Genomic DNA, 26,917 nt, shown 5'->3' with positions numbered 1-26,917 from the left:
TGCTGGCCACTAAGCTAACTCAGCGGGACTTAAGTGAACACACGCTCTAGTGAATGCAGAATATACAGGATTGGTCCAGAAAAGTCACTAAACCGGCAAAGAACAAACAAGAAAAAACAGCAACAAAAACAAACCATTGGGAGTTAATGATCTGATTCCAAAACTGGCTCTATTGGCTTATCTAAAAGGCACATTTTTCCACAGCAAAAATTATGAGACAAAGAAACAGGAAAGTATGGCCCCTACACGGGAAAATAAGCAGTCACTAAAAGCTGTCTCAGTACGGGCCCACATGTAGGACTATTAGACAAAGACTTTAAACAAGCCTTTGTAAATATGTTCAATGAGCTAAAAGAAATATTTTCTGAGGAGTTAATGAAAAGTTCCAAAAAACAGATAATAGCAATAATATAGAGATTATTTTAAAACTCTGGACTTGAAAGTACAATAGAAAAGAGGGATCATTCACTCTAGGGACTCAGCATATTTTCTAATTTCATTGGGATTTCTTTTTTGGCACATTGATTATTTAGGACTCTTTTTTAAAAATTATTTTTATTTTACTTTATTTTATTATTATTATTTTTGAGAGAAGAAGAGAGCATGAGCAGAGGGAGAGAGAGAGAATCCTAAGCAGGCTCCACACTCAGCACAGAGCCTGACAGGGGCTCGACCCCACGATCCTGGGATCATGACCAGGATGGTCATGAGTCAAGAGTCAGCTGCTCACCCAACTGAGCCACCCAAGCACCCCTATTTAAGGGTTTCCCAAATTTCTTTCCATTTTTTATTTCAAATTTAATTCAATTGTTCTCAAAAGAAAACATACTAGATATAATTCCAGCCCTTTTAAATTTATTGAGGCTCCTTTTATATCCCAAGGCATGCTCTATCCTGGAGAATATTCCGTGGGTACTTGAGACATACTAAAGGGCATCCATGAAAATCCCACAACTAGCATCATACTTAATAGTAAAACAATGAATGATTTTCCCCTGTGGTCAAGAACAAGTCAAGGATTTCTATTCTTGCCATTTCTGTTTAACATTATACTGAAGATATTAGCCAATGTAGTTAGTTTAAGAACAAGAAACAAAAGGCATTTACATTGTAAAGGAAGAAATCAGAGAATCTCTATAGATTTCATGATCTTATAAATAGAAAATTCTAAGGAATCCATGAAATATATTATCAAACCTAATAAATGAATTCAGAATATTTGTAGGATACAAGATCAATATACAAAAATCAATCATTTGTAGCAATGAACAATTCAAAATGAAATTAATAATCAAATGATTGATTTTTTTCAAACTTGTTCCTAAGCATTTTATTTTTTTTGATGCAATTGCAAATGATTATTTACATCAAAAAAAATAAATAAATAAAATGCTTAGGAACAAGTTTAACAAAAGAAGAGCAAGACTTGTCCATTGAAAACTGCAAAATATCATTGAAGGAAATTAAATTCCAAATACATAGAAAGACATTCCATGCTCATGGATCAGAAGGCTTAATATTGTTATGATGGCTTTGATATCCAAATTGATACATAGATTCAACACAATATCTATCAGAATCGCAACTGACTTTTTTTTTTGCAGAATTTGACAAGGTAATCGTAAAGCTTATATAGAAATGCAAGGGGCACAGAACAGCCAAGGCAATCTTGTGAAATAAAAAGAAAAGTGGACAATTCATACTTCCTGATTTTAAAACTTATTGCAAACTCCTAACTACAAAACTATGATATTAAAGAAAATTTGGTACTGGCATAAGGTAGACATATAGATGAATGGAATACAATAGAAGGTCTAGAAATAAACCCTTATAATAATGGTCAATCAGTCTTTAACAAGGATGCCAAGAGAATCATTGAGACAGAATAGCCTTTTTTAAAAAATGGTACTGAGACAACTATCTTGTCAAACACAAAAGGATGAACTTGGACCCCTAACTCATATCATATGCAGAAGTAAACTCCAAATGGATTGTAGACCCAAATTTAATAACTAAAACTATAAAAACAGAATAAAACATAAGAGTAAGTCATCAGGAATTTGGGTTAGGCAATTATTTTTTAGGTATGACACTAAAAGCAGATGTGACAAAGCAATAAATATAAATAAACAAATTGAACTTCCAAGTTAAAATGTGCGTCAAAGGATACCTTGAAAGAAATGAAAAAACAACCCACAGAATGAGAGAAAATGTCCATATGCCATATATTGGACTCTACAACAAAATGAGAAGTAACATTTCTTTTAAAATGTGCCAGGAGTTTAAATAGAGAGTTCCCAGTGAGCAATGAAGCACGTGAAAAGATGCTCAGTATAGTAGCCATTAGAGACATGCAAATCAAAATCACAATCAGGTACCACTTCACACTTATGAGGACGGCTATAATCAGGATGGCAGATAGTAAAAACTTTGCGAGATGTAGAACAGTAGGAGCCATGATGCCTTGTTGGTGAAAAAGAAAAGGGTGCAGTCATTTTAGAAAAGTTTTGGAAAAAATGAACAAATCAGGAGATTATAGATGCTGGAGAGGATGTGGAGAAACGGGAACCCTCTTGCACTGTTTGTGGGAATGCAAACTGGTGCAGCCACTCTGGAAAACAGTGTGGAGGTTCCTCAGAAAATTAAAAATAGACCTACCCTATGACCCAGCAATAGTGCTGCTAGGAATTTACCCAAGGGATATAGGAGTGTTGATGCATAGGGGCACTTGTACCCCAATGTTTACAGCAGCACTCTCAACAATAGCCAAATTATGGAAAGAGCCTAAATGTCCATCAACTGACGAATGGATCAAGAAATTGTAGTTTATATACACAATGGAATACTACGTGGCAATGAGAAAGAATGAAATATGGCCCTTTGTAGCAACGTGGATGGAACTGGAGAGTGTGATGCTAAGTGAAATAAGCCATACAGAGAAAGACAGATACCATATGGTTTCACTCTTATGTGGATCCTGAGAAACTTAACAGAAACCCATGGGGGAGGGGAAGAAAAAGAAAAAAAAGAGGTTAGAGTGGGAGAGAGCCAAAGCATAAGAGACTCTAAAACTGAGAACAAACTGAGGGTTGATGGAGGGTAGGAGGGAGAGGAGGGTGGGTGATGGGTATTGAGGAGGGCACCTTTTGGGATGAGCACTGGGTGTTGTATGGAAACCAATTTGACAATAAATTTCATATATTGAAAAAAAATTAAAAAATTAAAAAAATAAATAAATAAATAATAAATAAATAAATAAATAAATAAATAAATAAATAAAAAGAAAAGTTTTGGAAAGCCATAATTCCAAAGATTAAACACTGAGTTACCATACGCTCCAGCAGTTCCACTCCTAGTCAGATGTATGTCCATTACAAATGAAAACATCTGCGTCCACTTAACAGCTTGTACATGTTTTCATCACAGCATTGTTCATAATAGACAAAAGTGGAGGCAGCCTAAATTTCCATCAACTTATGCATGGGTACACAAAATGTGGCATATCACACAATTTAGTATCATTTGTCAGTGAAAGGAAATGATATACTGATACCTACCACAGTATAGATGAACCTTGAAAACATGCTAAGTGAAAAAAGCTTATCACAAAAGACCACATATTATTTCCTTGCTATGAATTGTTCAGAACAGGAAAATCTATAGACACAAAGTAGATTAGTGTTTGCCTAGGAAATGGGGGGTAGTGAGATGTACCACTCAGTGATCTGAAAGTTGGATTAAACAGAGTTATGGTCAGAATGCTGTTTAGTCTTTGTTTGCTGTATTAATATTGATGTAAAATTCATTGAAATGGTTCATCTTTTGTCCATCAAAATGCATAAGAAAATTATGCATGGCCTATAAAAGATATTCAGGTTGTCTAAACATCAGTGGTAACATCAGTAGCAACAGAAAATAAGCATTGTCTTTTTTTTTTTCTAAGAATCATTTTCTTTGTTCTCCTTTTTCATAGGCCTCTCCTTAGATTTTTTCTTTTACTTTATGTAGTATTTTTCTGGTTTGCTTTTTATTTAAAGGTGAACAGTTTTGGAGCACCTGGGTGTCTCAGTCGATTAAGTGTCTGACTCTTGATTTTGGCTCAGAGCTCCTCATTGGGCTCCCCACTAACAGTGTGGATGGAGCCTGCTTCAGATTCTCTGCCTCCCTCTCTCTCTGCCCTAGCTCACTCCTTCTCTCTCTCTCTCTCTCTCAAAATAAATAAATAAACTTAAAAATAAAATACTTAATAAAGGTGAACAGTTTTAATGGAAGTATTTACATTTTCAGTTTTTTCTATGCTTTAGTTATACGAATTTCATGTAAATATTGACTTTATGTAATTCTTTGAGCTCTCTTTTCTAGGTATCTTCAGATCTTCCAATGGTGTGGGGAAATCCAGTCATCACCATAGACCCTGATAGCACAATTCCATATATTCTACACGTTTTGCCTTGGAAACGTGGTATATTCAAAGGTAACAAAACCATTAGTAAAACATTATTAACCACTAGATTAGGACAGATATATGATGAGAACAATGAAAAAATATACTTTACATTTCCCGTTTCTAATAAGTGACCCAGATGGAAGTTTAGTTTTCCATTTCAGTCATTAGCTTTCTGAATAATCAGAGCTTTGGGACATGCATTTTACATCTAGTGCTATACTCTCTTGGCCATTTATTTGAATTTATTTATTGGGCAAATTTCTAGAAGTAGATATATTTAGTTAAAGGTATTTAATTTTAAAATTGTGATAAGGGCACCTGGGTGGCTTAGTCGGTTGAGCATCCAACTCTTGATTTCAGCTCAGGTCATGATCTCACAGTCATGAGATCCAGCCCCACATCCAACTCCATGCTGAGCATGGAGCATGCTTGGGATTCTCTCCCTCCCTCCCTCTCTCTTCCCCTTCCCCACTCACATGTACTCTCGCCCTGTCTCCCTCAAAATAAATAAATAAACATTTAAAAATAAATAAATAAATAAATAAATAAATATGGGATGCCTGGGTGGTTCAGTCGGTTGAGCGTCAGACTTCGGCTCAGGTCTCAATGTCCCAGTCTGTGAGTTCAAGCCCCACATCCGGCTCTATGCTGACAGCTCAGAGCCTGGAGCCTGCTTTGGATTCTGTGTCTCCCTCTCTCTCTGCCCCTCCCCCGCTCATGCTGTATCTCTCTCTGTCAAAAAGAAATAAACATTAAAAATTAATTAATTAATTAATTAAAATGTGATAAATACTTTTAAATATGTGTACTACTTTATGAACCAGTCAACATCTTACGAGAATGTCTGTTTATAGGAATAGGTCTTATAAAAACAAGCATAGGCACTTAATTGATATATGAAAAAATAGGTTAAAGTCTTTGGTGTGTGAAGTTTTCTCCCTTTGTCTCTAATAAAGCATTCATTTATGCAAATTATCCCAATGATCCCTGAACAGAATTGGTTGCATGGGAATGTTGGTGAAGGGTATTCCTATAAGCTTTGGAAGGGAGGGTGCGTGAGAAGCATAGAATAAAAAAAAAAAAAAAAGAAGGGTAGAAGAGTAATAGGGAAGACCTCAAAGACTGTAATTCATTTTTTTTATGTTTATTTATTTTTGAGAGAGAGAGAGAAAGAGAGGGAAGGGAAGGGGCTGAGAGAAAGAGGGAAACACAGAATATGAAGCAGGCTCCAGGCTCCACGCTGTCAGCACAGAGTCCTGATGCAGGGTTCAGACTCATGAACCGCAAAATCATGATCTCAGCCGAAGTCACATGCTTAACTGACTGAGCCACCTAGGTGCCCCAGGACTGTAATTCATTAAGGGAATAAGTTGTTCTATTTGGGAGGGATTTAAATGTCCCACAGCTGTTGGATCCTGCCAAGGAAATCATTATAGCATAGGTAAATGGATATACTTTAGAAGTATAGTAAGTATATACCTGGTAGCAAACCTGTGCTCCTTGGAAGAACTAGTGTCTCATCCCTGCTCCCCTCAGCAAAGACTGTTTTAGGAAAGGGTCTACACCTAGTATGCTGATGCTATTAATAAGGAGAAGGGAAACTTCAGAATGGCAAACATACTGATCCAGTCAATACCACTGTCATAGGATGTGCTGTAAAGCAAGAGTCAGCATGCACACACCTGCCCCCCACCCCCTGTCTGCTTCTAGTTGCCTTCACCTCCCATGTCACCACAGTCATAGTTATTATCATCTTCTGAAATCTTCCCATCACTTTTCACACGTTTGGCTTTACAAAGCCAATTAATAATTCTCTGTATGATAGCTTTTAGGCTATTGTGAATCTCTTCCTAGCTTTACAATAAAGTATCATATTTTGTCATTTTTTTATGTAATTCACAAGATTTGAATCGATTTTAAGAAATCTAAATTTCCGTTCTTATTTTGATCATCAAATGACGGCTCTCTTACTGGTGGATTTCACTTAGTTTTAGAAAGTTAACTAGTCTTTGTAAAGGGCAACGAATCATTCAGATTTGCCATTATTAGTTTTGATAAACATATTAAATCTCATTTCCTGTTCTACAAAAGGCAGAGAGTTCTGCAGTGTATGAGAAAGTACATATGAGGAACCTCACACTCAGCATTGTTGTATTAGAAATGTTTATCACTCCCTTAAACAGAACAAAGCCCCTCTTCTATGAATCAGACTCTTAAAGTTATGGAAATGGAGCTCCAAATCACTAAGTAATCATATTTAATATGTCTTTCCTTTGGATAGTCATTTTTTGTTCATCTTGGCAGCCTTTCTGAGACCATAAAATTTCCATACATATTTTAACTGAACAGATCAGGACTCATTTAACATGCTGGTTTGAAGGAATTTGGGGAACTTAAAGGCAACTCAGGGTACATCGTTCAGTGAGGATGAATTAGTAAATGTTGCTGCCTACACAAGATATTTTGCCAGCTTCATAATTTTGAAAAATATTTGGAAGACACTATCATGATTGCTCTTTGCAGGGCGGTCCCTTAGGGTTGAATCAATGTTGACATTATGATTGGAAGAAGCAAAGCCTGTAAAGAAGGGCTAGCCCATTTTTGTTGATATTATTGTTAGAAAAGTTCTCCGGCATTTGAAACAGTGGAAATTGCTTCTGAACAACTGTTAATCTGATGCAATATTAAAAAAAAAAAAAAAAAAACTAGACTATAAAATTTTCATACATATATGAAAATATTCCTATTTGTGCTGATTAAAGAAATGTATCCATGTGCATGTATGTATCAGTGGTCTTTAAAAAAAAAAAAAAAACAGGGGCGCCTGGGTGGCTCAATTGGTTAGGCATCCGACTTCGGCTCAGGTCATGATCTCACGGTTCGTGAGTTCAAACCCCGTGTCGGGCTCTGTGCTGACAGCTCAGAACCTGGAGCCTGTTTCAGATTCTGTGTCTCCCTCTCTCTCTGACCCTCCCCCGTTCATGCTCTGTCTCTCTCTGTCTCAAAAATAAATAAACGTTAAAAAAAAATTAAAAAAAAAAAAAACCCTGTGCTCATTTTCAGTTCTGGTCTTAATTATATAACAATTATTTACAAAAGGCCTATAATTTGGGAAGCCTTGATAACTCTAGTAGTTGTGAACAAAGCGGACATTCAACCAATTATGCACTGTTTGTTAAAATATTATAACAGATGCTTTTCCTCATATGTTGACAAATACTCAATTGTTTGAGCTCCACTGTAGTAAAACCCTTGCCACTAGAGCTGCCAGAACTCCTCCCTCAGGCTCCCCAGGACTTCCCAACAAGCCAATGGCAATTAAAGGGTTAACACATGACTCATCAGGGTGCCCCAGGACTTTGATCCCATGTCCTTTCTGATTGGTCAGATTAGAATATAGGTTTGTTAATTATTTTTAGTATTAGACATGGATACATAGATTAGTATCGTGGCTCCTGCCTCCTAGGAATTCGTATCTGGTGGTGGAAATATGTATCTATAAATCATCTCAGTACAAGGTACACTCTCATATACCAAAAGTTTAAACATGGCATTGGGGAGCATGGTAGCAGGAAATATCAACCCTAACAGTGGGGGTGTGAGAGATCTTTTTAGGGGATAATGGGTTTGATTTGGATCTCAAAGGATAAGCTGGGACTTATTAGCCAATACGGTGGGTAGGGCATTACAGCAGAGGAAACAACCTTATTGAAAACATAGAGAAGGTACTTCATGTCAATAATGAGTGGAAGGGTGTGTCTGCAGTGTGTGTTTATGGTAAGAAATGCAGGCTGACTACAGTTAGAAATACAGGCAGACTTTGATGGGCAGAGTTTTGTTTTATTTCTTATTGCAGTGGGAGCCGTTGAGGATTTCTGAAGGGCATGAGTCAACAGAGTGTTAAAAAGAAAAATCTAGAGGTAAAATATAAAACAGATGGGAGGGACGAGAGAGGGCAGTTAGGTCTGAGAGATCCTTTAGGAGCCTTTAGTGATATTCTAGTTGATTAGTTCTCAGTATTTGTGCTTCTTGAGAAAAGAGTTTAATGGCAAGTAGTTTAGATGAGAGTTGATTACAGGAAGCACTCTGAAAGAATGGAAAGGTAAGATGCTGAAGGGACAAAGTCAATAAAAAGTAAGCTAGATAAGAGACTACTGCTGAGACCTGGGGAAGCTCCCTGGGAACCTTGGGAGAGAATTGTCACACCAAAGGGCAAGCAAATTGTGGTAATCATCCCTTTACTCTAATCCATCATTGGCTAAAGTTTGCTCTTAGGGCAAATTCCCATGGCAGTGACTCAATCCCCACTGGAAAAGTCATAGGAAACCAGTGCTGTATATGAGAACTGTCTGCAGAGGAGATTTTTGTTGGGCACTGAGAGTATACCACTAAAGTGGGGATCATGTCTTATTGATTGGTAGGTAGAAATTTTGAAAAATGGATGGATTTGGAATTTTCACAGTAGCCTACAGTGAGCTACAGTCATGTTTTCAAGTGTGTGATGTGGAGAATTGAATTTGAATGCCTCTCTGGCAATGGAACAAAAAGTGCAGATTTATCATTTTAAGTGAAAGTTAAGGGCTGACTGACTAGACCAATGATAGTGGATTAAAAAACAGAGGGGCACTTTTCAGAGAAATAAAAATGGGAAATGATGCTATAACATCTTTGGCTTCCAGAGATTCAAACTCTGAGATGAGAGATTGGCAGGACATTTCTTAGGGTATATATTATGATCAACCCTTGGGAAAGGAAAGGTAAGAAGGCATATTGACCAGGGGGAGAAAGAGGTTGGGCTTCTTGACAGGCCCAGTGAAGGCTTTTAGTCAACTCACTTGGGGCCTTTTAAGCTAGGATGGCCCTTTGGAGTCGTCCCAAGTTAGGGGAAGGAGACTGGGCCTTTATGCTGCTGTGTTGATTGGTCATTAAAAGTAGACTACATGTGGAAGGAGATTTGACCTTGGATGAGGCATTTTTTTTTTCAAGTCAAGGCAATGCCCAAAGAGGACTGGCCTGATTTTCATACTCCAGTTTCATTCCCTGTAGCTACAGAAGTTCGTCCTTCATTCCTGTCAAGGAATGTGGTTGATGCAATACAGTGTCCACCACAGCTGCATGTGATGAACATTGGATATGGAGAAATGAGGGAGAAAGTAGAGTCGAATGTGCTTCTGAGAGTAAGCAACACTAAGGAAGGTGATATAATTAACTGTGAGATATGTCAACTATACTTCCTTTTAAAAATAGTTTTCTTAGGGGCACCTGGGTGGCTCAGTCAGTTAAGCGTCCGGCCCTTGGTTTCAGCTCAGGTCATGATCTCATGGTTTCATGAGTTCGAGCCCCGCATTGGGCTGAGAGCTAACAGTGCAGAGCCTGCTTGGGATTCTCTCTCTCTCCCTGCCCCTCCCTGGCTCGCTCTCTCTCTCTCTCTCTCTCTCTCTCTCTCAAAATAAATGAATAAACTTAAGAGAAAAAAAACAGAAATGTTATAGAATGTTTATTGTTATTACTGAGATATTAAATTAATTTGATAAAATCTCAGTTATTTTCAATTATAAGATTTTATTTTTTGGAAGTTATGAATATAGAACCACAATTTAACAGGTCACTAAGAACATTGATTCTTACTATTCAGAAGTATAATTAAAACTAATGAAATCTTCTGGTAAATTTGGGGGGAAAACTGGTTTTCCCTGCATCCAGCACTGCATTGGGCTCTGTGCTAACATTGTGGAGCCAGTTTGGGATTCTCTGTCTCTGTCACTGTCTCTCTCTCACTCTGTCTCTGCCCTTCCCTCACTCATGTGCGCATACTCTCTCTCTCAAAAATAAATAAACATTAAAAATATTTTTAAAAAGGATGAATATCCAAAATATATAAAGAACTTATAATAGCCAACACCCAAAAAGTAAATAATCCGATTAAAACTAGGCAGAAGACATGAACAGCTATTTCTCCAAAGAAGACACCCAGATGGCCAACAGACACATGAAAAGATGCTCACCCTCATTCATTATCAGGGAAATGCAAAGCAAAACTACAGTGAGATATCACCTCACACCTGTCAGAATGGCTAAAATCAAAAACACAAGGAACAACAAGTTTGTAGAGGATGTGGAGAAAAGGAATACTTGTGTGCTGTCGGTGGGAATGCAAACTGGTGCAGCCACTGTGGAAAACAGAAAGGAGGTTCCTCAAAAAGTTAAAAATAGATCTACCCTATGATCCAGTACTGGCACTACTGGGTTTTTACCCACAAAATAGAAAAACATTAATTCAAAGGGACACATGTGCTCTTATGTTTATAGCAGCATTGTTGACAATAGGCAATTATGGAAAGCAGCTTAAGTGTCCATCAACAGATGAATGGATAAAGAAGTGGTATAAAGAAAGAATGAAATCTAACCATTTACAATGATATGGATGGAGGTAGAGAGTATAATGCTAAGTGAAATAGGTCAGAGAAAGATACCATATGATTTAAGTATGTGGAATTTAAGAAACAAAACAAATGAAGGGTACCTGGGTGGCTCAGTCGGTTGAGTGTCTGAATCTTGGATTCAGCTCACGTCATGATCTCATGGTTCATGAGTTAGAGCCCTGCATCAGACTCCAAGCTGACAGTGCAGAGCCTGCTGGAGATTCTCTCTCTTTCCCTCTTCTCTGCCTCTTCCCTGTTCATTCTCTCTCTCTCTCTTTCTCTCTCTCTCTCTCAAAAATAAATAAATAAACTTTAAAAAAGGAACCACGCAAAGGGGGAAAGAAAGCAAACCGAGAAATGGTTTCTTTTTAAAAATTTTTTTTATTTATTTTTCAGAGAGAGAGAGCATGAGCAGGGGAGGGACAGAGAGAGAGGGGTACAGAGAATTCAAATCAGGCTCTGTGCTGTCAGCAGGGCTCGAACTCACAAACCACAAGATCATGACCTAAGCCAAAGTCAGATGCCTAACTGACTGAGCTACCTGGGTGCCCCAAGAAACAGACTCTTAACTACAGAGAATAAACCAATAGTTATCAGAAAGGAGGTGGGTGGGGAAATAGGTGAAATAGGTGAAGGGAATTAAGAGTACATTTATCTTGATGAGCACTGAGTAATCTATAGAATTGTTGAATCACTATATTGTACACCTGAAACTAATATAACAGTGTATGTTAACTGTACTGGAATTAAAATTAAAACTTAATATGAAAAACTGACAAAAAATTTAAAAAAATCATTAAAAATTAAATTTAAAAATTAAAAAGAAGTGATCAGTAGGATTGATTTATTAGAGAAGGAAACCCCAGTTTTGTTTATTTGAAAATTATCTTTTTATGTCAACAAATTTCAGTAAAATGGAAAAATATTCAGTCAGTCAACCTAGATATGAAAACACATGACCTTAGGAGCACCTGGGCGGCTCAGTCAGTTAAATGTCTGACTCTTGATTTTGGCTCAGGTCATGATCTCACAATTTATGGGTTTGAGCCCCATGTTGGGCTCCGAACTCACAGGATGGAGCCTGCTTGGGATTCTCTCTCTCTCCCTCTGTCTGCCCCTTTCCTTCTCTTGCACTCTCTTTCTCTGTCTCAAAATAAAGAAATAAACTTAAAAAGGAAAAAAAAAAGAAAACACGTGATCTTAAAGGAAAATAGAGACAGACAAAACCAAGCAAACAAAAAATACTGTGTATGAAGGCATGGTAGAAATCCTGTGTTAATGACTGAATGCATTAAAACATGATAGCTTAATTCTCTTCTTCATAACTAGATAGTGACCTAGAATGCAAAAAGCATATATTACTGTCCATTATTACAGGATTAGTATGTAACAAAATATAGAGATGTAGTAATAACCTGTTGCATGTTCATAGTATGGAAATACACAACTAAATTTCCATTTGTCTCAGATAGAAGTTTGATCTTTTATACAAGACTAATGTTTAGGTGAAAATGATTAAGCTTAAAAGCAAATGACTGGGCTTTAGTGGTTAGCATATACTTTAGTAAGAATAATCCTTAAATTTATTTTGATTGCAATAACAATGTGTTTCATGAATATGATTTAGAGATAGCTATAATCATACATGTTGGCAATATAGAGCAAGTCCTAACATTGCACTAAGAAAATGAACTTGAACGTGTAAAAATTAAGTTTGTATAAGTTTATATAACCTACATATCACTTTTTCTAATAATTTTCTCCAGTTCTTTAATAATCTACATAGAGCACATGTGTCTCTGGAATAACTGTTCTTAGGTTCTTATGAGGCTGCCACATGGATCAGCTCACTGCCCTCCAGCTTGTGAATATCAGCATTATAATATAACTTTAAAAAGCAAATTTTAATGACAAGCAAGAGACGTTTTCAACTTGTAGGGATACCTCTTGATTCCCTTTCTCTGATGAGAGATGAAGGGCTAAGAAGCTAAATAATTAATTTGGGGCCTGGAAATCCACAAATATAATGTGAAATCTGGATCCCAGCCATGTACATGTGGCCTTTTTAGCTCAGGGTTTTGTTCCCTGATTCTCAATTATGACCCCAAGATCCAAGACTCCAGGCTACCACAGACTAGCCCATATTCCACAACAAATGTCATTTCCAGTGATGACCCAAAACAGGGGATCCCTGTTCCTAGCTTGTGTGTGCATTTAACTTAAAATTTTCAGTTGAGAGAGGATTCTCTGAACATCTCTTCCAATGTAGTGTAGAAAAGACAATCTCTAAATTTTTTAAAACAACTTTTATCTAATTGTTAATTAGTATAATTATTTTATTAATCTGGGTCTAAGACTTGATAATTAACCCTTATGAACTCTTACTTTTTCATCTCCAAGGAAAAAGTCTTTATAAATTCTTAACAATCATTAATGACATTTACTTGTGACTAAAAGAAGGGGTGGGATAAACTTGAGTAGTTGAGTATCTTACCTTTGTCCACAGAATTGACAGACCTACAAAAGAGAAAGGCAATAACAAGGATCACTTAATGAATTATAAGTCATTTAATTGTATGAGCAAAAATTAAGCTGAAATAATTTAATGTATTAATCATGGCATGTTGGCCTAAAATAATCTCTAAATAGCAAGAATATTTTTGAAAGTTTATTTATTTTGAGAGAGAGAGAAAGCACAAGTGGGGGAGGAGCACAGAGAGAGGGAGAGAGAGAGAGTCCCAAGTAGGCTCCACCCTGTCAGTGCAGAGCCTGATGCGAGGCTTGAAACCATGAACCGTGAGATCATGGCCTGAGCTGAAGTCAGATGCTTAACCAAGCGAGCCACCCAGGTGCCCCGACAAGAATATTTTTATACCTAAAGCTAATGCAATGTTATATATCTATTATATCTTCAGTAAAAACATTTTAAAGATTAAAGAATATTTTCATATAGCATTTACTCACACTACCAAATGTTTAGATGGTATAGAACACTCTATGAGCACATTTCAGTGCACTCACCAAGGTGTGTTGTTTATTCCACATTACAAAACTAAATATTGAGAATCCACATTTAAAGTGGTTTCCAGTCATATTAGTAAATTTAGTCTCTACCCTGAACATGCATGATAGTATAGTCTGAAATTCTTTTTTATTATCCATGACCCTTGATAATATGGTAGCTCCAGAAAGAAGGTAGCAATGATCCATTTTGATGTAGCGGACAATTCCCGTGTATTTTTTCAATAGGAGCTTCAAGTGCTCTTTTACTTGCTGAAAAGTGATTGTATTCATTCAGTTCAACACAATTGCAAATTACAGCTAAGATTCATTTCTGCAAATTTGCAGTTCGGAATTTCTTACACTAGAATGAAATCTGTTATGACATTGGCACAAGAAAGCCTCGTCCAAACAATTGGAAACAAGCTTTTAGTCAGCTTTGCTAAAGACTTTACAAAATTTTTGCCATAAACTTCTGTTTAGTGTCAAAACAAAACGTTTAATGTGTGCACAATAAAGTTCCTATGTTAGACCTATGTTTGAACAAGATAGAAGTCATCTTTATATTTAGCATTCTGCTACTCTCTGAAATTATACTCTGTCCAGAAAGATGTATATTACCAGTTACCATCTTTAACATACAAATTAAGTTCAAAATCTGATTTCTAATACTGTATGTGATAAGAAGCACTGCTTGTCACATGTGTCTTCAGAGTGTGATGCTGAGCAAAAGTAGTGTTACTTAAATTGTCATTTTTCATTTAAAGCTTAGGCAGTATATTCATGCTAACCACCACATTGCGGTGGCAAAATTGCATATCTTTTGCTATTTTACTGTTTCCTATTTTGTTCCTACTTACTACTGTATTCCTATTTTTCTATTTCTTATTTTACTGTGTTGCAAAGGAATACATTCAGAAGTCAAACATGACTTCAGCCTCCGATTATATCATTCTCTGGTTGTGTGACCTTGACCTCACTGAATGTCACTTCTCATACATGTAAAATATTGACAGTGTTTAATCTTTCAGGGTGGTTATGGGCATTAAGTGAGAATATATGAAAAGTGCTCATTGAGTAGGTGCTCAGTTAATGTTTAGCACACTTATTTAATATACTAACTCCCATTTTTAAAATTTCCTAATATGATAAGGATTTACAGGAGGATTTATAGCTCCTATTATCCCCAGTCTTCTTAGTCTGTCTCAATGAAAATGACAGAAACTTGACTGGAACTGAATTTGGATTTTACTGGCTTGTTGCCATCAGCAATACGGCCTGCCACATAGTCGTATAGGCTTGAAGAACAATTAGATTCCACTGGTCTTCAAAACAAATGTCGGTTGTATGAAGCATTTTCTTGCTTTCTCAGGTGAAGGAAATGTTTTGCAAAAGCAGATCCTTGAGGCTTTGTGGAGAGAATGAGTTGGGTTTGCCTGGATCCTCTCCTGCTCTCTTGGGCTCTCCTCTTTGCTTTGACCATCTCCACTTCCCCATGCAGCCTGTGGTCTGATGTTTCATGACAGCTTTAGCCATCTGTGTGGTATTACCCTTCAGGGCTTGGGAGCCCTCAACTGTGTCTTCCTGCTCCCGTCCCCCAGATCAAATTCTAGTCTCAAGCCCCACTCGGGTTATTGGTTACAGATAAATTCATTCATAGTGCTAGATCAGTGAGTGATGTATGCTCTGTTTTCTGTCTTTATGCTAGATAATTTGTCCTTTGACCTCTAGACCAACATCTGGCATCCAGTACCAGGTATCTGGTCACTATTGAATGTAAGAAGCAATACATTTCAAACATAAAATTGTTTCTAATATACTTTAGAAATTACTTGGTAGTGCAACAGAAGTGCAGTTAAAATATGAGAACAAAAATTTATAAACTTGGAGAAAAACCTAAATTCGATAACTGCATCTACTCTATTAAGCAAAAGGAAGACACTCTTGCATCTCCAGTGTTTGTCATGAGGCCTCCATTTATTTGGCCCAACACTCACTTGTAATTCTTGATTATTTATTAGAAATAGTTTTTCCTGGGAGTTCAAAGTAGGCTGTCGATGCTCTATTGCATATAAATTCAGGTTGTTCTTTATATTTGAATTTTGAACTGCTAAGATATATGTAGCATTGTTACCAAAAAGAAATCTTTCTCTTATTCTATGTGTGAGTATGTGTGTGTGTGTCTGGGTGTCTGTGTGTGTCTGTGTCCTACTTTACCAGTCAAAAGAATTTGTGTATTTTATGAGGACTTGTTTACAATAGAAGGAAAATATGATTTCCTAAGTCATTGGTGTTTCTCATGTAAGATTTTTGCATGAGAATCTCAGTTATATGGGGTGCCTGGGTGGCTCAGTCGGTTAAGCCTCCAACTTCGGCTCAGGTCATAATCTCACAGCTTGTGAGTTCAAACCCCGCGACAGGCTCTGTGGTGACAGCTCAGAGCCTGGAACATGCTTCAGATTCTGAGTCTCCCCCTCTTTCTGCCCCTTCCCTATTCATACTCTGTCTCTCTCTCTCTCTCTCAAAAATAAATAATAGGGGCATCTGGGTGGCTCAGTCAGTTGAGCGTCTGACAGCGGCACAGGTCATGATCTCAGAGTTTGTGAGCTCGAGCCCCACGTCAGGCTCTGTGCTGACAGCTCAGGGCCTAGAGCCTGTTTCGGATTCTTTGTCTCCGTCTCTCTGCCCCTCCCCCACTTGTATTCTCTCTCTCTCTCTCAAAAATAAACATAAAAAAATAAAAATAAATTATAAAACATTTTAAATACTAGAAAAAAAGAATCTCAGTTATAGGGCATTATATAAATAATTTATTCATACATTTTCATGAAAATTTTTAAATTCTAATCACCCTTCAGAGATGCTTTTCTAATATGTGAGGAATCAAGGAAAACCAGTGGAGGTTAGTAGGGTTTGAAGATCATTCAGAAATTCTGAAACTAAAACTCTTTTTTTGGGGGGGGGGCATTTCATTCTTTTTTTCTTAACTTGGAGCATCAAAAAATTTTAAAAATACTTGTGAACATTTGCCTTTTACCCTCTGCATTTTTGTGAAAAGCAATCTCCCCCATTTTATTGCTCGGATGAGGCCTAAGGATGCTTTTTAATATGAAAATTCATTATTTTATATAGAAATTACTTCTAGAAATAAATTTAAAGTAAAATTAACAAAATAAATAAAGGCTTTACATGGAAGTTTAAGAAGCCACCCCCACGAAGCAGTGAATTCGAACAAACGAGGAAATAATTGCATTTGATATCAGTGAAATAGACATGAATATATGGAACAGAGAGATGTAGATGGATAGAGGTGACAAGATAGATAGCTAGCTAGCTAGCTAGATAGATAGATAGATAGATTGATTCAAGTGTTCTGGATACCTGAATATGATGGCTTCATTAATTTTCCTGCATTATTTATGTCACTCATGATATTGCCTACTGCGAAAAGATACCCATAGTTGGCTGTGAACTTCCTTTACACATCCCACTTACACAGTACATTTAGTTAGGGGTGACACTTCTCAAATCCTATTGTCATCTTGCTGAGCAGTGTTAAGTATAATATCTGAAATACAAAGTGTGCTATTTATTTACTTAGAGAGAGAGAGAGAGAGAGAGAGAGAGAGAGAGAGCATGTGCAGGTGAGAGAGGCAGAGAGACAGAATCTTAAGCAGACTCCATGCTCAGCACAGAGCCCGATGCAGGACTCAATCCCACAATCTGGGGTCATGACCTGAGCGGAATAAAGACTTGGACACTCAACCAACTGACCTACCCAGGCACCCCCAAAGCGTGCTTTTTAAACAGTTTTATTGTGGTTTAATTGATATACAATAAGCTATGCATATTTAAAGTATATAGTTTGATTCTTAACACATGCATAGAGCCATGAATCCGTTGTTACAAATCAGATAATGAATATAGGTCACCCCACAAAGTTTCTTTGTGTCTCTTTTTAATGCTTTTACCCTCCTCACCCCTCACACCACAAGCTACCCTTGCCCTAGGCAATCATTTCTCTGTTTTCTGTCACTATATATGCATTTCACAGCGTTGTATATAAACTACATCACACAGTTTAACCTTTTTAAGGGATTGTTTTCTTTTATGCAACATAACTATTTTAAGATCCATCCACAGAGTGCATGTATCAATACTTTATTCCTTTTATTACTAAGTAGTAGTCCATGGAATGGATAAGCCACAATATGCTGCTGTACTTACCTTTGACGGACATTTGGGTTTTTCCACTTTTTTTGGTAGTTATCAGTAAAGCTGATATGAACATTTATACATAAATCTGTGTGTGGGCATATACTTTCATTCATCTTGAGTAAATCACTTATATGTGGAATGCCTGGATAATATGGTAGTTGAATTTACAATGTTTAAAGAAGTAACTGCCAACAGTATCTCAACGAGATTGTCTCTCTTCCCATTCTCACTTGCACTGCATAAAAGTTCCAGTTTCTCTATACCCTTGACCATAGTTTGTAGGACTGGCTATTGCAATTTGATCGATTTTCATCTGTGTGTAGTTCACTTGCAGTGTGGATTTACTCTACATTTCTGTAATGAATAATAATGTTGAGCATGTTTTCTTGTGCTTCTTTGTCATCTATAGGTCTTCTAACGATATGCTTTTTCAAATCTTTTGCCCATCATTTCCTGTATGTTGGGTGGTTTCTTTTCTTATTGCTCAATTTTTAGGCTTTTTCAAATTTATTCTGGATGCATGGGTTGTTTTTTTTTTCAGATATGTGGTTTAAAATTTTTTCTTCCAATTTGTGATTTTGTTTTAATTTTCTTAATGGTGTCTATCGAATTACAGAAGTTTTTTTCCTACCTATATTGACGGATAATTGAAAATAAAAATTGTATACATTTAAGATGTTCACTGTGACGATATGATATATGTATACATCCTGAACTGGTAACAGAAGTTTTCACTTATAATGAAATGAAATTTATCACCTTTTTCTTGCATGAATCAGGAAGAAACATGTGTCCTTAATGGCAGTCTGGATTGTTGTTGCTTTAAAGTTCTGCCCCAGTAATGAAAGCATAGGTTCTTCCTAAGCAAAAAAGTAATCAGCCATCCTTTACAACAGAAATCTGAATCCTGTAGATTTTATTAATCCTTTTTGTCGTATATGTTACACATTTCAAAAATTTGTTTTTTAAACAGCAAACAGCATAAAACCACAGAAAAAGAAAATGGAGCCTAGAGGGCTACAGTTGGGCACTAGACTACTATGCATTTTATCATAAAAATAAGGCGCTTAAATGGAGTAGAAAACAAGAGCTGTATTGTACATAGAATAAAAGCAGATATGGCCACAACACTGGTCTCTTTATCTCTGTTCTTCATTAGCCACCAAATTTTGTTTTTCCACCTTGCCTTTTGGTCCCCCAGAGAGAAAATACAACAAAAGAAAATGAGTTAGGAAGGTGGTTAAAATGAAGTAAGAAAAAGATAGAAGAAGGAAGGATTAGCAGAGATTTCCTCAGGCTTTCATCTTTAGTCTTGCTACTCAGATTTCATAGGATAGTATAGTAGAGAAACAAAACAATGAAAATTCATTCAATCGTGTGTGGTATAATGTGCGTAGAGCAGATATGTATGAAAACACTTCTTGACAGAATTCATGTCCCTCCAAGAAATTCACAAGTTGATAAAAGCCCAGCCATACAGAAAATTTCCTTAAACACAGTATTCCTCATTAGCAATAGGGAGTGGTGAAGCATGAAGCCAATGGAAGGAAGAGGGTGGGTGTAGGGAGACCAAGTGCAAAGAGGCCAAAGACCTTGCCAGGTTTAACTGTTGTCATGGAAACTTGTTTTTGGAAGTTTTCTAAGGGGTGAAATAGTTTAGATAATCAGTGGGCAGTGTCTGAAACCTATTACTCTAGGCCAAAAATAAATGTTTTGTAAGTATGTGAGTTACTTTGCTATTTTTCCACGCAAAAGCCCACTTATTCTGTGGTGTATTTGGTGATATTTAGGCATGACTTAATATGCCATTTTCCGTATTCTACGTTTGGTAAATACATTTATGTATTATTTATGCCTTTGTCACTTACTATGTGACCTGGAGTGAGTTACCCAACCTTCTCTACAGCCCAGCTTGCTGAACTTGAAAATGAGTCCAGTGAGGAATTAATTTATACGTTTATTAAAGGAGTTCAATAGGTAATGAATGGGAGGCATTTAGCACATACCTAACACAGAGTAAGCGTTCAATAAATGATTTCACATTGTTTTCAAAAGGCTAACCACTGGTACTAAATTGCATTGCTCAGGCTTTAAACTTGAGTCTGATATTGACGTTTTACAAGATAGTATGAAATTAGGGAAAAACAATTCCTAATGAAAACCAAACTATACACTAGGAAATGTTGGTTTGACTATTTAAAATACATTTTGAAAAAATCAAACCCGTAGAGTGTTTAGCAGAGGGGAAAAAAATCCATTTGTCAGAATAAAAGCTTGATCTATTGAAAATATAATAGCTATAATTATGATCCCTATTAGATTTTTTTTGGTAACACTCATTTCAGATAAACTGAAAACCTCCATTAAGTCAATAATGCTGTATCTTAGAGAGTTGCTTTGTACACTATTATGTCCTGTATACCTATAGTTTTTCCAAAGCAGTCCTTTAGTTTTCCTGTCATGCTTTTAAACTGAACCACCAACAATCAACCTTTTATTTACCTTTCTTCCCTTTGGGTTGGTTGGCCTTGGCCCAAACGGAGGAATATAGGGAGCAAAGTAATCACACGTGCCTAGTGTGGAAAAATATTATCATCTTTTGAAACACATATTTTCATAATCATTATTGATGGCATTTGGTTTGAAGGTTCATTGCTGATACTTACTGAGTCTAATGTTACTCTTTGTAATAAGTTTATAAGAATTTGACTGCTTGTCTCTTCTACCTTAGCTAATTCATAACCAAAAGTAAAAATGCAATTTAAAAATGTAACTGTTTAGGAAAAAAATTAAAATTAAATTCCCAAGAACAAAGATTTTTTATTGGGAAAATAACTGTGCATAAATTAGTGGCATAATTCTAAGAAACATTGTTTCAAAGTGTTCTTTCAATTAAGAGATAAGCTACTAAATAGACCTATAATTCCATAGTTCTCTTCACTTATTTCTAAGTTTTAAGATAAATACTTAATTTCTCTTGTTGGTATCTAACATATGGTCTTGTTACACTCCTGTAGGGCTTTTGAATTGTTTTACAAATGATTGTTCCATTTCTCTTTGTTAAGGGACAATAAAAGTGTAATAACGTTTGGATGGGTGTATTGGAGAAAGAAGAAATGTGCTGAGTATACAAGTAGGCTGAAATGAGAAAGAATGGAGAATGTGTGCTTTTAAATCTTGAGACTAGTTCATCGTACTTGAAATATTGATTAGGTTTCCTTATTATTCCTTGCGCACGTTGTTTAACATTATGTAAGTTTATCCAAATCATGGTTTTATCTGACTGAATTGTTTTACTTAGGTCCATTTAAAATTTTTCAATACAAGTGTATAGAAATTTAACTGCTTTTGTTTGTTGACTTTGTATCCTGCATATTTCGTGAACGCATTTATTATTAGGTCTATCCTTTTTGTGTCCATGATCATTAAGGTTTTCTCCATATGAGATTGTGTCATCTGCAAACAGATAATTTTACTTCTTCCTTTCCAATATGGATACCTTTGCTACGTTTCCTTGCACACTTGCTCTGACTAGAAATTCCAGTATTATGTTGAGTAGAAGCCTAAACCAGAGACATCCTTATCTTGTTTCTAATCTTAAAGGAAAAAATTTCAGTCTTTTACCACTGGGAGTATAATATTAGCTGTTTGTTTTCACATATGGCTATTATCATTTTGAGAAAGTTCTATTCCTAATTTATTTTTGCCATGAACGTTTTGATGTGGAATTTTGTCACTTTTATCCATCAATCAAGATTATCATGTGTTTTTTTTTTTTCATTCTGTCAATGTGCTACAGTACACTCACTGATTTTTGTATGTTGAACCACCATTCATTCATTCCTTCATTCTTTGTTGAAATAAAAACCATTTAACTATGGTATAGAATCTTTTTGGTATGCTGCTGAATTCGATTTGCTAGTATTTAGTTGAAAAGTTTTGTATCAGTGTTCATCAGGGATATTGGATTTTAATTTTCTTTTCTTGCCCTATCTTTGTCTGCTTTTGTATCAGGACAGTGCTAGCCTCCTAGAATGAGGCTATGTTTTCCCTCCTCTATCAATTTTTAAGTTTTTGAGAAAAAGAAGATAGTAATTCTTCTTTAAGTATTTGGTAGAATTCAACAATGAAGCCATCTCGTCCTGGGCTTGTCTTTGTGGGAAGAGTTTTCCTTACGAATTCAATGTCCTTATTAGATTTATGTCTATTCTGTTTTTCTTTTATTCATGAGCATTTTTAGTAGATTGTGTGTTTCTCGGATATTGTCCATTTCATCTAAGTTACCCAATTTGGGGGGCATATGATGGTTCATTGTAGTCTCTTATAAAGCTTTTTATTTTGGAGAAAACAATGTAATGTCCCCACTTTTTTCCTGAGTTTATTAATTGGAGTCTTCATTTCTTTTTTCTTAATCACTTGAAAATTCTGCCAGTGATGTTGACCTTTTCAAAGAGAGAAACTTTCTGGTTTTTGCTTTTCTCTTCTCTGTTTTATTTACCTCTACTCTGATCTTTATCATTTCCTTTCTTCTGCTAGTTTTGGGTTGAATTTGCTTTTCTTTTTCCAGTTCTGTATTGTGTGCAGTTAGGTTGTTGATTTTAGGTTGTTCTTTTTAACATATGCTTTTGCTGCTATGAGTTGCCCTCTTAGTGTTGCTTTCACTGCATCACACCAGTTTCATATGCTGTGTTCTCATTGTCAATCATCTATATAGTTTCAGACTTCTATTTTTTTCTAAGTTTTTTTGAAATATTGGTTAAAAGTATGTTGTTTAGTGTCCAAATTTGTGACATTCCTTTTTTCCTTATGTTACTGACTATAATTTCATGCCATTGTGATGAGGCAACATGCTTTCTATGATTTAAATCTTTTTCAGTTATTAAGATATGCCTTGTGGCCTCACATGTGATCCATTCTGGACAGTGTCCAAAGTTGATTTAAGAAGTTGGATACTCCATTGTTGATGGGTGGATGTTCTATATGAGCCAGTTAGGTCTAGTGGTTCTAAGTGATGGTCACATCCTATGTGTCTTTATTGGTATTCTGTCTAGTTGTTCTGTCCATTAAGAGTTATTGGGGCCCCTGTGTGGCTCAGTTGGATTGGTATCTGACTCTTGACTTCAGCTCAGGTCGTGATCCCAAGGTTGTGGGATGGAGCCCCACATCAGATTCCATGCTGAGTGTGGAGCCTGCTTTGGATTCTTTCTCTCTCTCTCTCTCCTCTTCCCCTCTCCCCTACTCAGGTATTCTCTTTGTCACTCTCCTAAAATATATAAGTAAGCCAATAAACACACAAATACAAAAAAAAAAAAACGAGAAAAGTAAACATACTCATAACATGATATAGCAATCATACATCTTTGTATTTCCCCAAATGAATTGAAAGTTTATGGCCATCCAAATATCTGCTGATAAATGTTAATAACAGCTTTATTCATAGTTGCCAAATTATGGGGAAAACTACCATGTCATATAATAGATAAATGGTTAAAGAGTGGTATATCTATACATTGGGTTATTTATCAGTGATAAAAACAGTAACCTATCAGACCACAAAGAATATGGAGGAAACGTAAATGTATATTGCTAAGTAAAAGAGGTAAATCTAAGAAGGCTACATATTGTATGATTCTAACTATATGACATTCTAGAAGAGGTAAAAGATCAGTGGTTGACAGTTCTTTATAGGTTGGGTGGAAGGGATGAATGAGTATTGTACACGGGATTTTTAGGGCAGTGAAACTATTCTACATGATACTGTAATGGTAGATACGTGAAATTTCATATTTGCCAAAGCCATAGAATGTATAACACAAAAAATTAGCCAGAATGCACTCTTTGGACTTTACTTAATAATAGTATATCATTACTGGCTCAACATTTAAGTAATAAATCACAATAATTCAAGATGTTTATAGTAGGCAATGTAAGGGGGGATATATGGGAACTCTGTACTTTCTACTCATTTTACTGTAAACATAACAGTGTTCAAAAAATTAAATGTTTTAATTGAGTTTTAAAAAAGTATGGACTTAGAACCAGAATGCACATCTACATATTCTGCCTATATTATACTGAGCTGACTGACTTTGGGGAAGCTACTGAACTATCTTGTATCAGTTTACCTTCTCTAAAATGGAAATAATATATCATACTCAATGGTGAAAAACAGCTTTTCCCCTAAGATCAGAAGTGAGACAGGGATATCTACTCTCACCACTTTTCTTCAACATAGTACTAGACTCCTAGCCACAGCAGTTAGACAACATAAACATATAATTGGCATCCAGGGATACCTTGGTGGCTCATTGGGTTAGGGTCCAACTTCAGCTCAGCTCACGATCTCACAGTTCGTGAGTTTGAGCCCTGCATCGGGCACTGTGCTGATAGCTTAGACCCTAGAGCCTGCTTTGGATTCTGTGTTTCCCTTTCTCTCTACCCCTTCTCCATTCATATTCTTTCCATCTCGCTCTCAAAAATAAATAAACATTAATAAATAATTTCAAAAAATAAAAAAAGAAAGAAATGGCATCCAATTTGGTGAAGAAGAAGTAAAACTCTCGCAATTTGCAGATGACATGATGCTCTATGTAGAAAACCCAAACGAACGGCTCTACCAAAAGAGTAATAGAACTGATGAATGAATTCTGTAAATGTTAATTTTTGCAGGATTCAAATCTATGTATGGTATCTATTGCATTCCTATATGCTAATAATGAAGCAGCAGAAAGAGAAATTAACAAAACAGTCCTATTTACAATGGTACCAAAAACAATAATGACATATCCAATAAAGGGTTAGTATCCAAGATATATAAAGAACTTCTACAACTCAATAGCCAGAAACTAATCCAATTTAAAAATGGGCAGTAGATGTGAACAGACATTTCTCCAAAGAAGACATCCAGATGGCAAACAGACACATGAAAAGTTGTTCCACATCATTCAGCAACAGGGAATTACAAACCAAAACTACAGGGAGATACCACTTCACATCTGTCTCACAGCCCCTCTCAGCCATGATGTCTGCCCCTGCTAGGGACCTGCCAGAAGACACACCTGTGTCAGTGAGGCAGGCCCTTCAACCTTGGTCTAACTGCAGATCTTGAAATGGCCCTGTAACTCTCAGCCATGGTCCGGGAACCCTCGTCTTGGGAGATGTGCTTGTGCATGCCCCAGAATTAGGCTCATAGACCAGGGTCTGTCTGCACATCTGAGAGCAGCCCTATAATCCAGTTTCAGCCCCTCATAGCTGCTGTCTGGAAGCAGTCCTGCCTGCCCAGGGACCCAGAGGGTGACACGCCCATACATATTCTGTGGTCAGGCCTGCCAACCTCAAGCCCACTGCAGATTCTGAAGCAGTCTGTGACCTGGCTCTAGCCCATCTCAGCCACAGTCTGGGGACAATCCTGTCCACTCAGAGATCAGTAAACTGTTCGGAGCACTCCCGGAGCCTCAGATGGAGTCAGTGTAATACCAGGACATTTTGTAGTATCCAGTGTCACCAGCTGCCACCATTGTCACCTCCAATTCACATTTAGGCAAACCGAGGGACAAAGCTGGTAACAGAGAACCTCAATTCTGAACCCAGGTATCGTAATCTTGGTTGTAAATAAAAACTGACCATCTCTTATAATTAAAATATTAATGGATTTTCCGTTAAATTGTTCTGTACCACCATCAGGTTTAAATCTGGTACTAACCCCCACAATTTGTGTTTGGCTTTGTATTTATTACTTTCACACTAAACATCTTTAATACCTAAAAATGACCTTTCAGTTTGGAAAATGAATCCCTAGTTAATATGGCATCTTGTACTTATGTGTTGTAGGTGCAATCTCATTTTCTGTTAAAAGAAGACATGAGGATGAATCTCAGGAAGAACCAGATCAAGATGACAATCAAGAACTCTCCTTTTTGAAATGGTTAGCAGAACCATCCCCCCAATATGATGAGGAAGAGCCAGGTATATTTATGATGAAGTAGAGTTTCATGATCACTTTTCGATCATTCGCTTTTAATTGAATAAATCCTTCACATTCATAATATATATCCAAATGTGTGTTGCATATACCTGTAAGAATTTTATTGTATTAGTTCAGGATTAACTTTACATAATTTACTTTCTAGCTTTCTATGGCTATTAACATTCATAAGAGTAGAATACTTCACTTGAAGCCTGCTTACTCTTTCATAAGTGAACCACTTTATATGTATTTCTTACTAAACGAAAACTTAGAGTACATTTCTGATAAAATGTTAATGAGTAAATTATTTTAACAGTGTAACATGCTTTTCTTCAGCCTACCAGATGATAGCAACCTTCCTCATATGTGGGAGAAAATCAGTGCCATTATTTTTCCTTCCAATAATCTAAAGCTTTATTGGATTGTTGTTAAACATCATATCTTTTTAGTAGAAATTCGAAGGAAATTGAGAATAATGGAGAATTGGAAAGGACAGGGCAGATTTCCTGGAGAATGGGTGACTGAATTCTCTGAAGGATGAGTAACAAGGACTTAAGAGGGCGTTAGAAAAGCTGTGGAGACAGTGAGGTATATCAAAGAAATCTTTATGGAATGACTTTGTGTTTAGTCGGGATTCTTCAGTAAAACAGACACTACCATAGTATAATGTAATGTAATGTAAATAGGCACATGCATACACACATACAAATATATATGTATGTATACATATGGAGAGACAGAGAGAGAGAAATTGAGATTTTAAAGAATTGGCTGACATGATTGTGGGGATTGGCAAGTGAAAAGTCTGTAGGTCAAGCAAGCAGGGCAGAGAATTAGGTAAGAGTTGGTATTGCAGTCTTGGGT

General features: G+C 36.4%; 1 protein-coding gene across 1 annotated transcript in view; it reads left to right on the top strand.

The window, feature by feature from the left end:
• The window catches only part of CFAP47 (cilia and flagella associated protein 47), a 546,469-nt gene that overhangs the window by 356,485 nt on the left and 163,067 nt on the right, over nucleotides 1-26,917 (top strand). Inside the window, exons 50-51 of the mRNA XM_053891727.1 lie at nucleotides 4,363-4,474; nucleotides 25,918-26,052. Coding sequence (XP_053747702.1) covers nucleotides 4,363-4,474; nucleotides 25,918-26,052 — 247 coding nt within the window. The remainder of the gene's footprint in view (nucleotides 1-4,362; nucleotides 4,475-25,917; nucleotides 26,053-26,917) is intronic.

This window comes from Panthera pardus, unplaced genomic scaffold (genome assembly GCF_024362965.1).
Source record: "Panthera pardus isolate Hobbes unplaced genomic scaffold, ASM2436296v1 HiC_scaffold_27, whole genome shotgun sequence".
NCBI lineage: Eukaryota > Metazoa > Chordata > Mammalia > Carnivora > Felidae > Panthera > Panthera pardus.
This window is presented reverse-complemented; position numbering and strand designations above follow the sequence as displayed.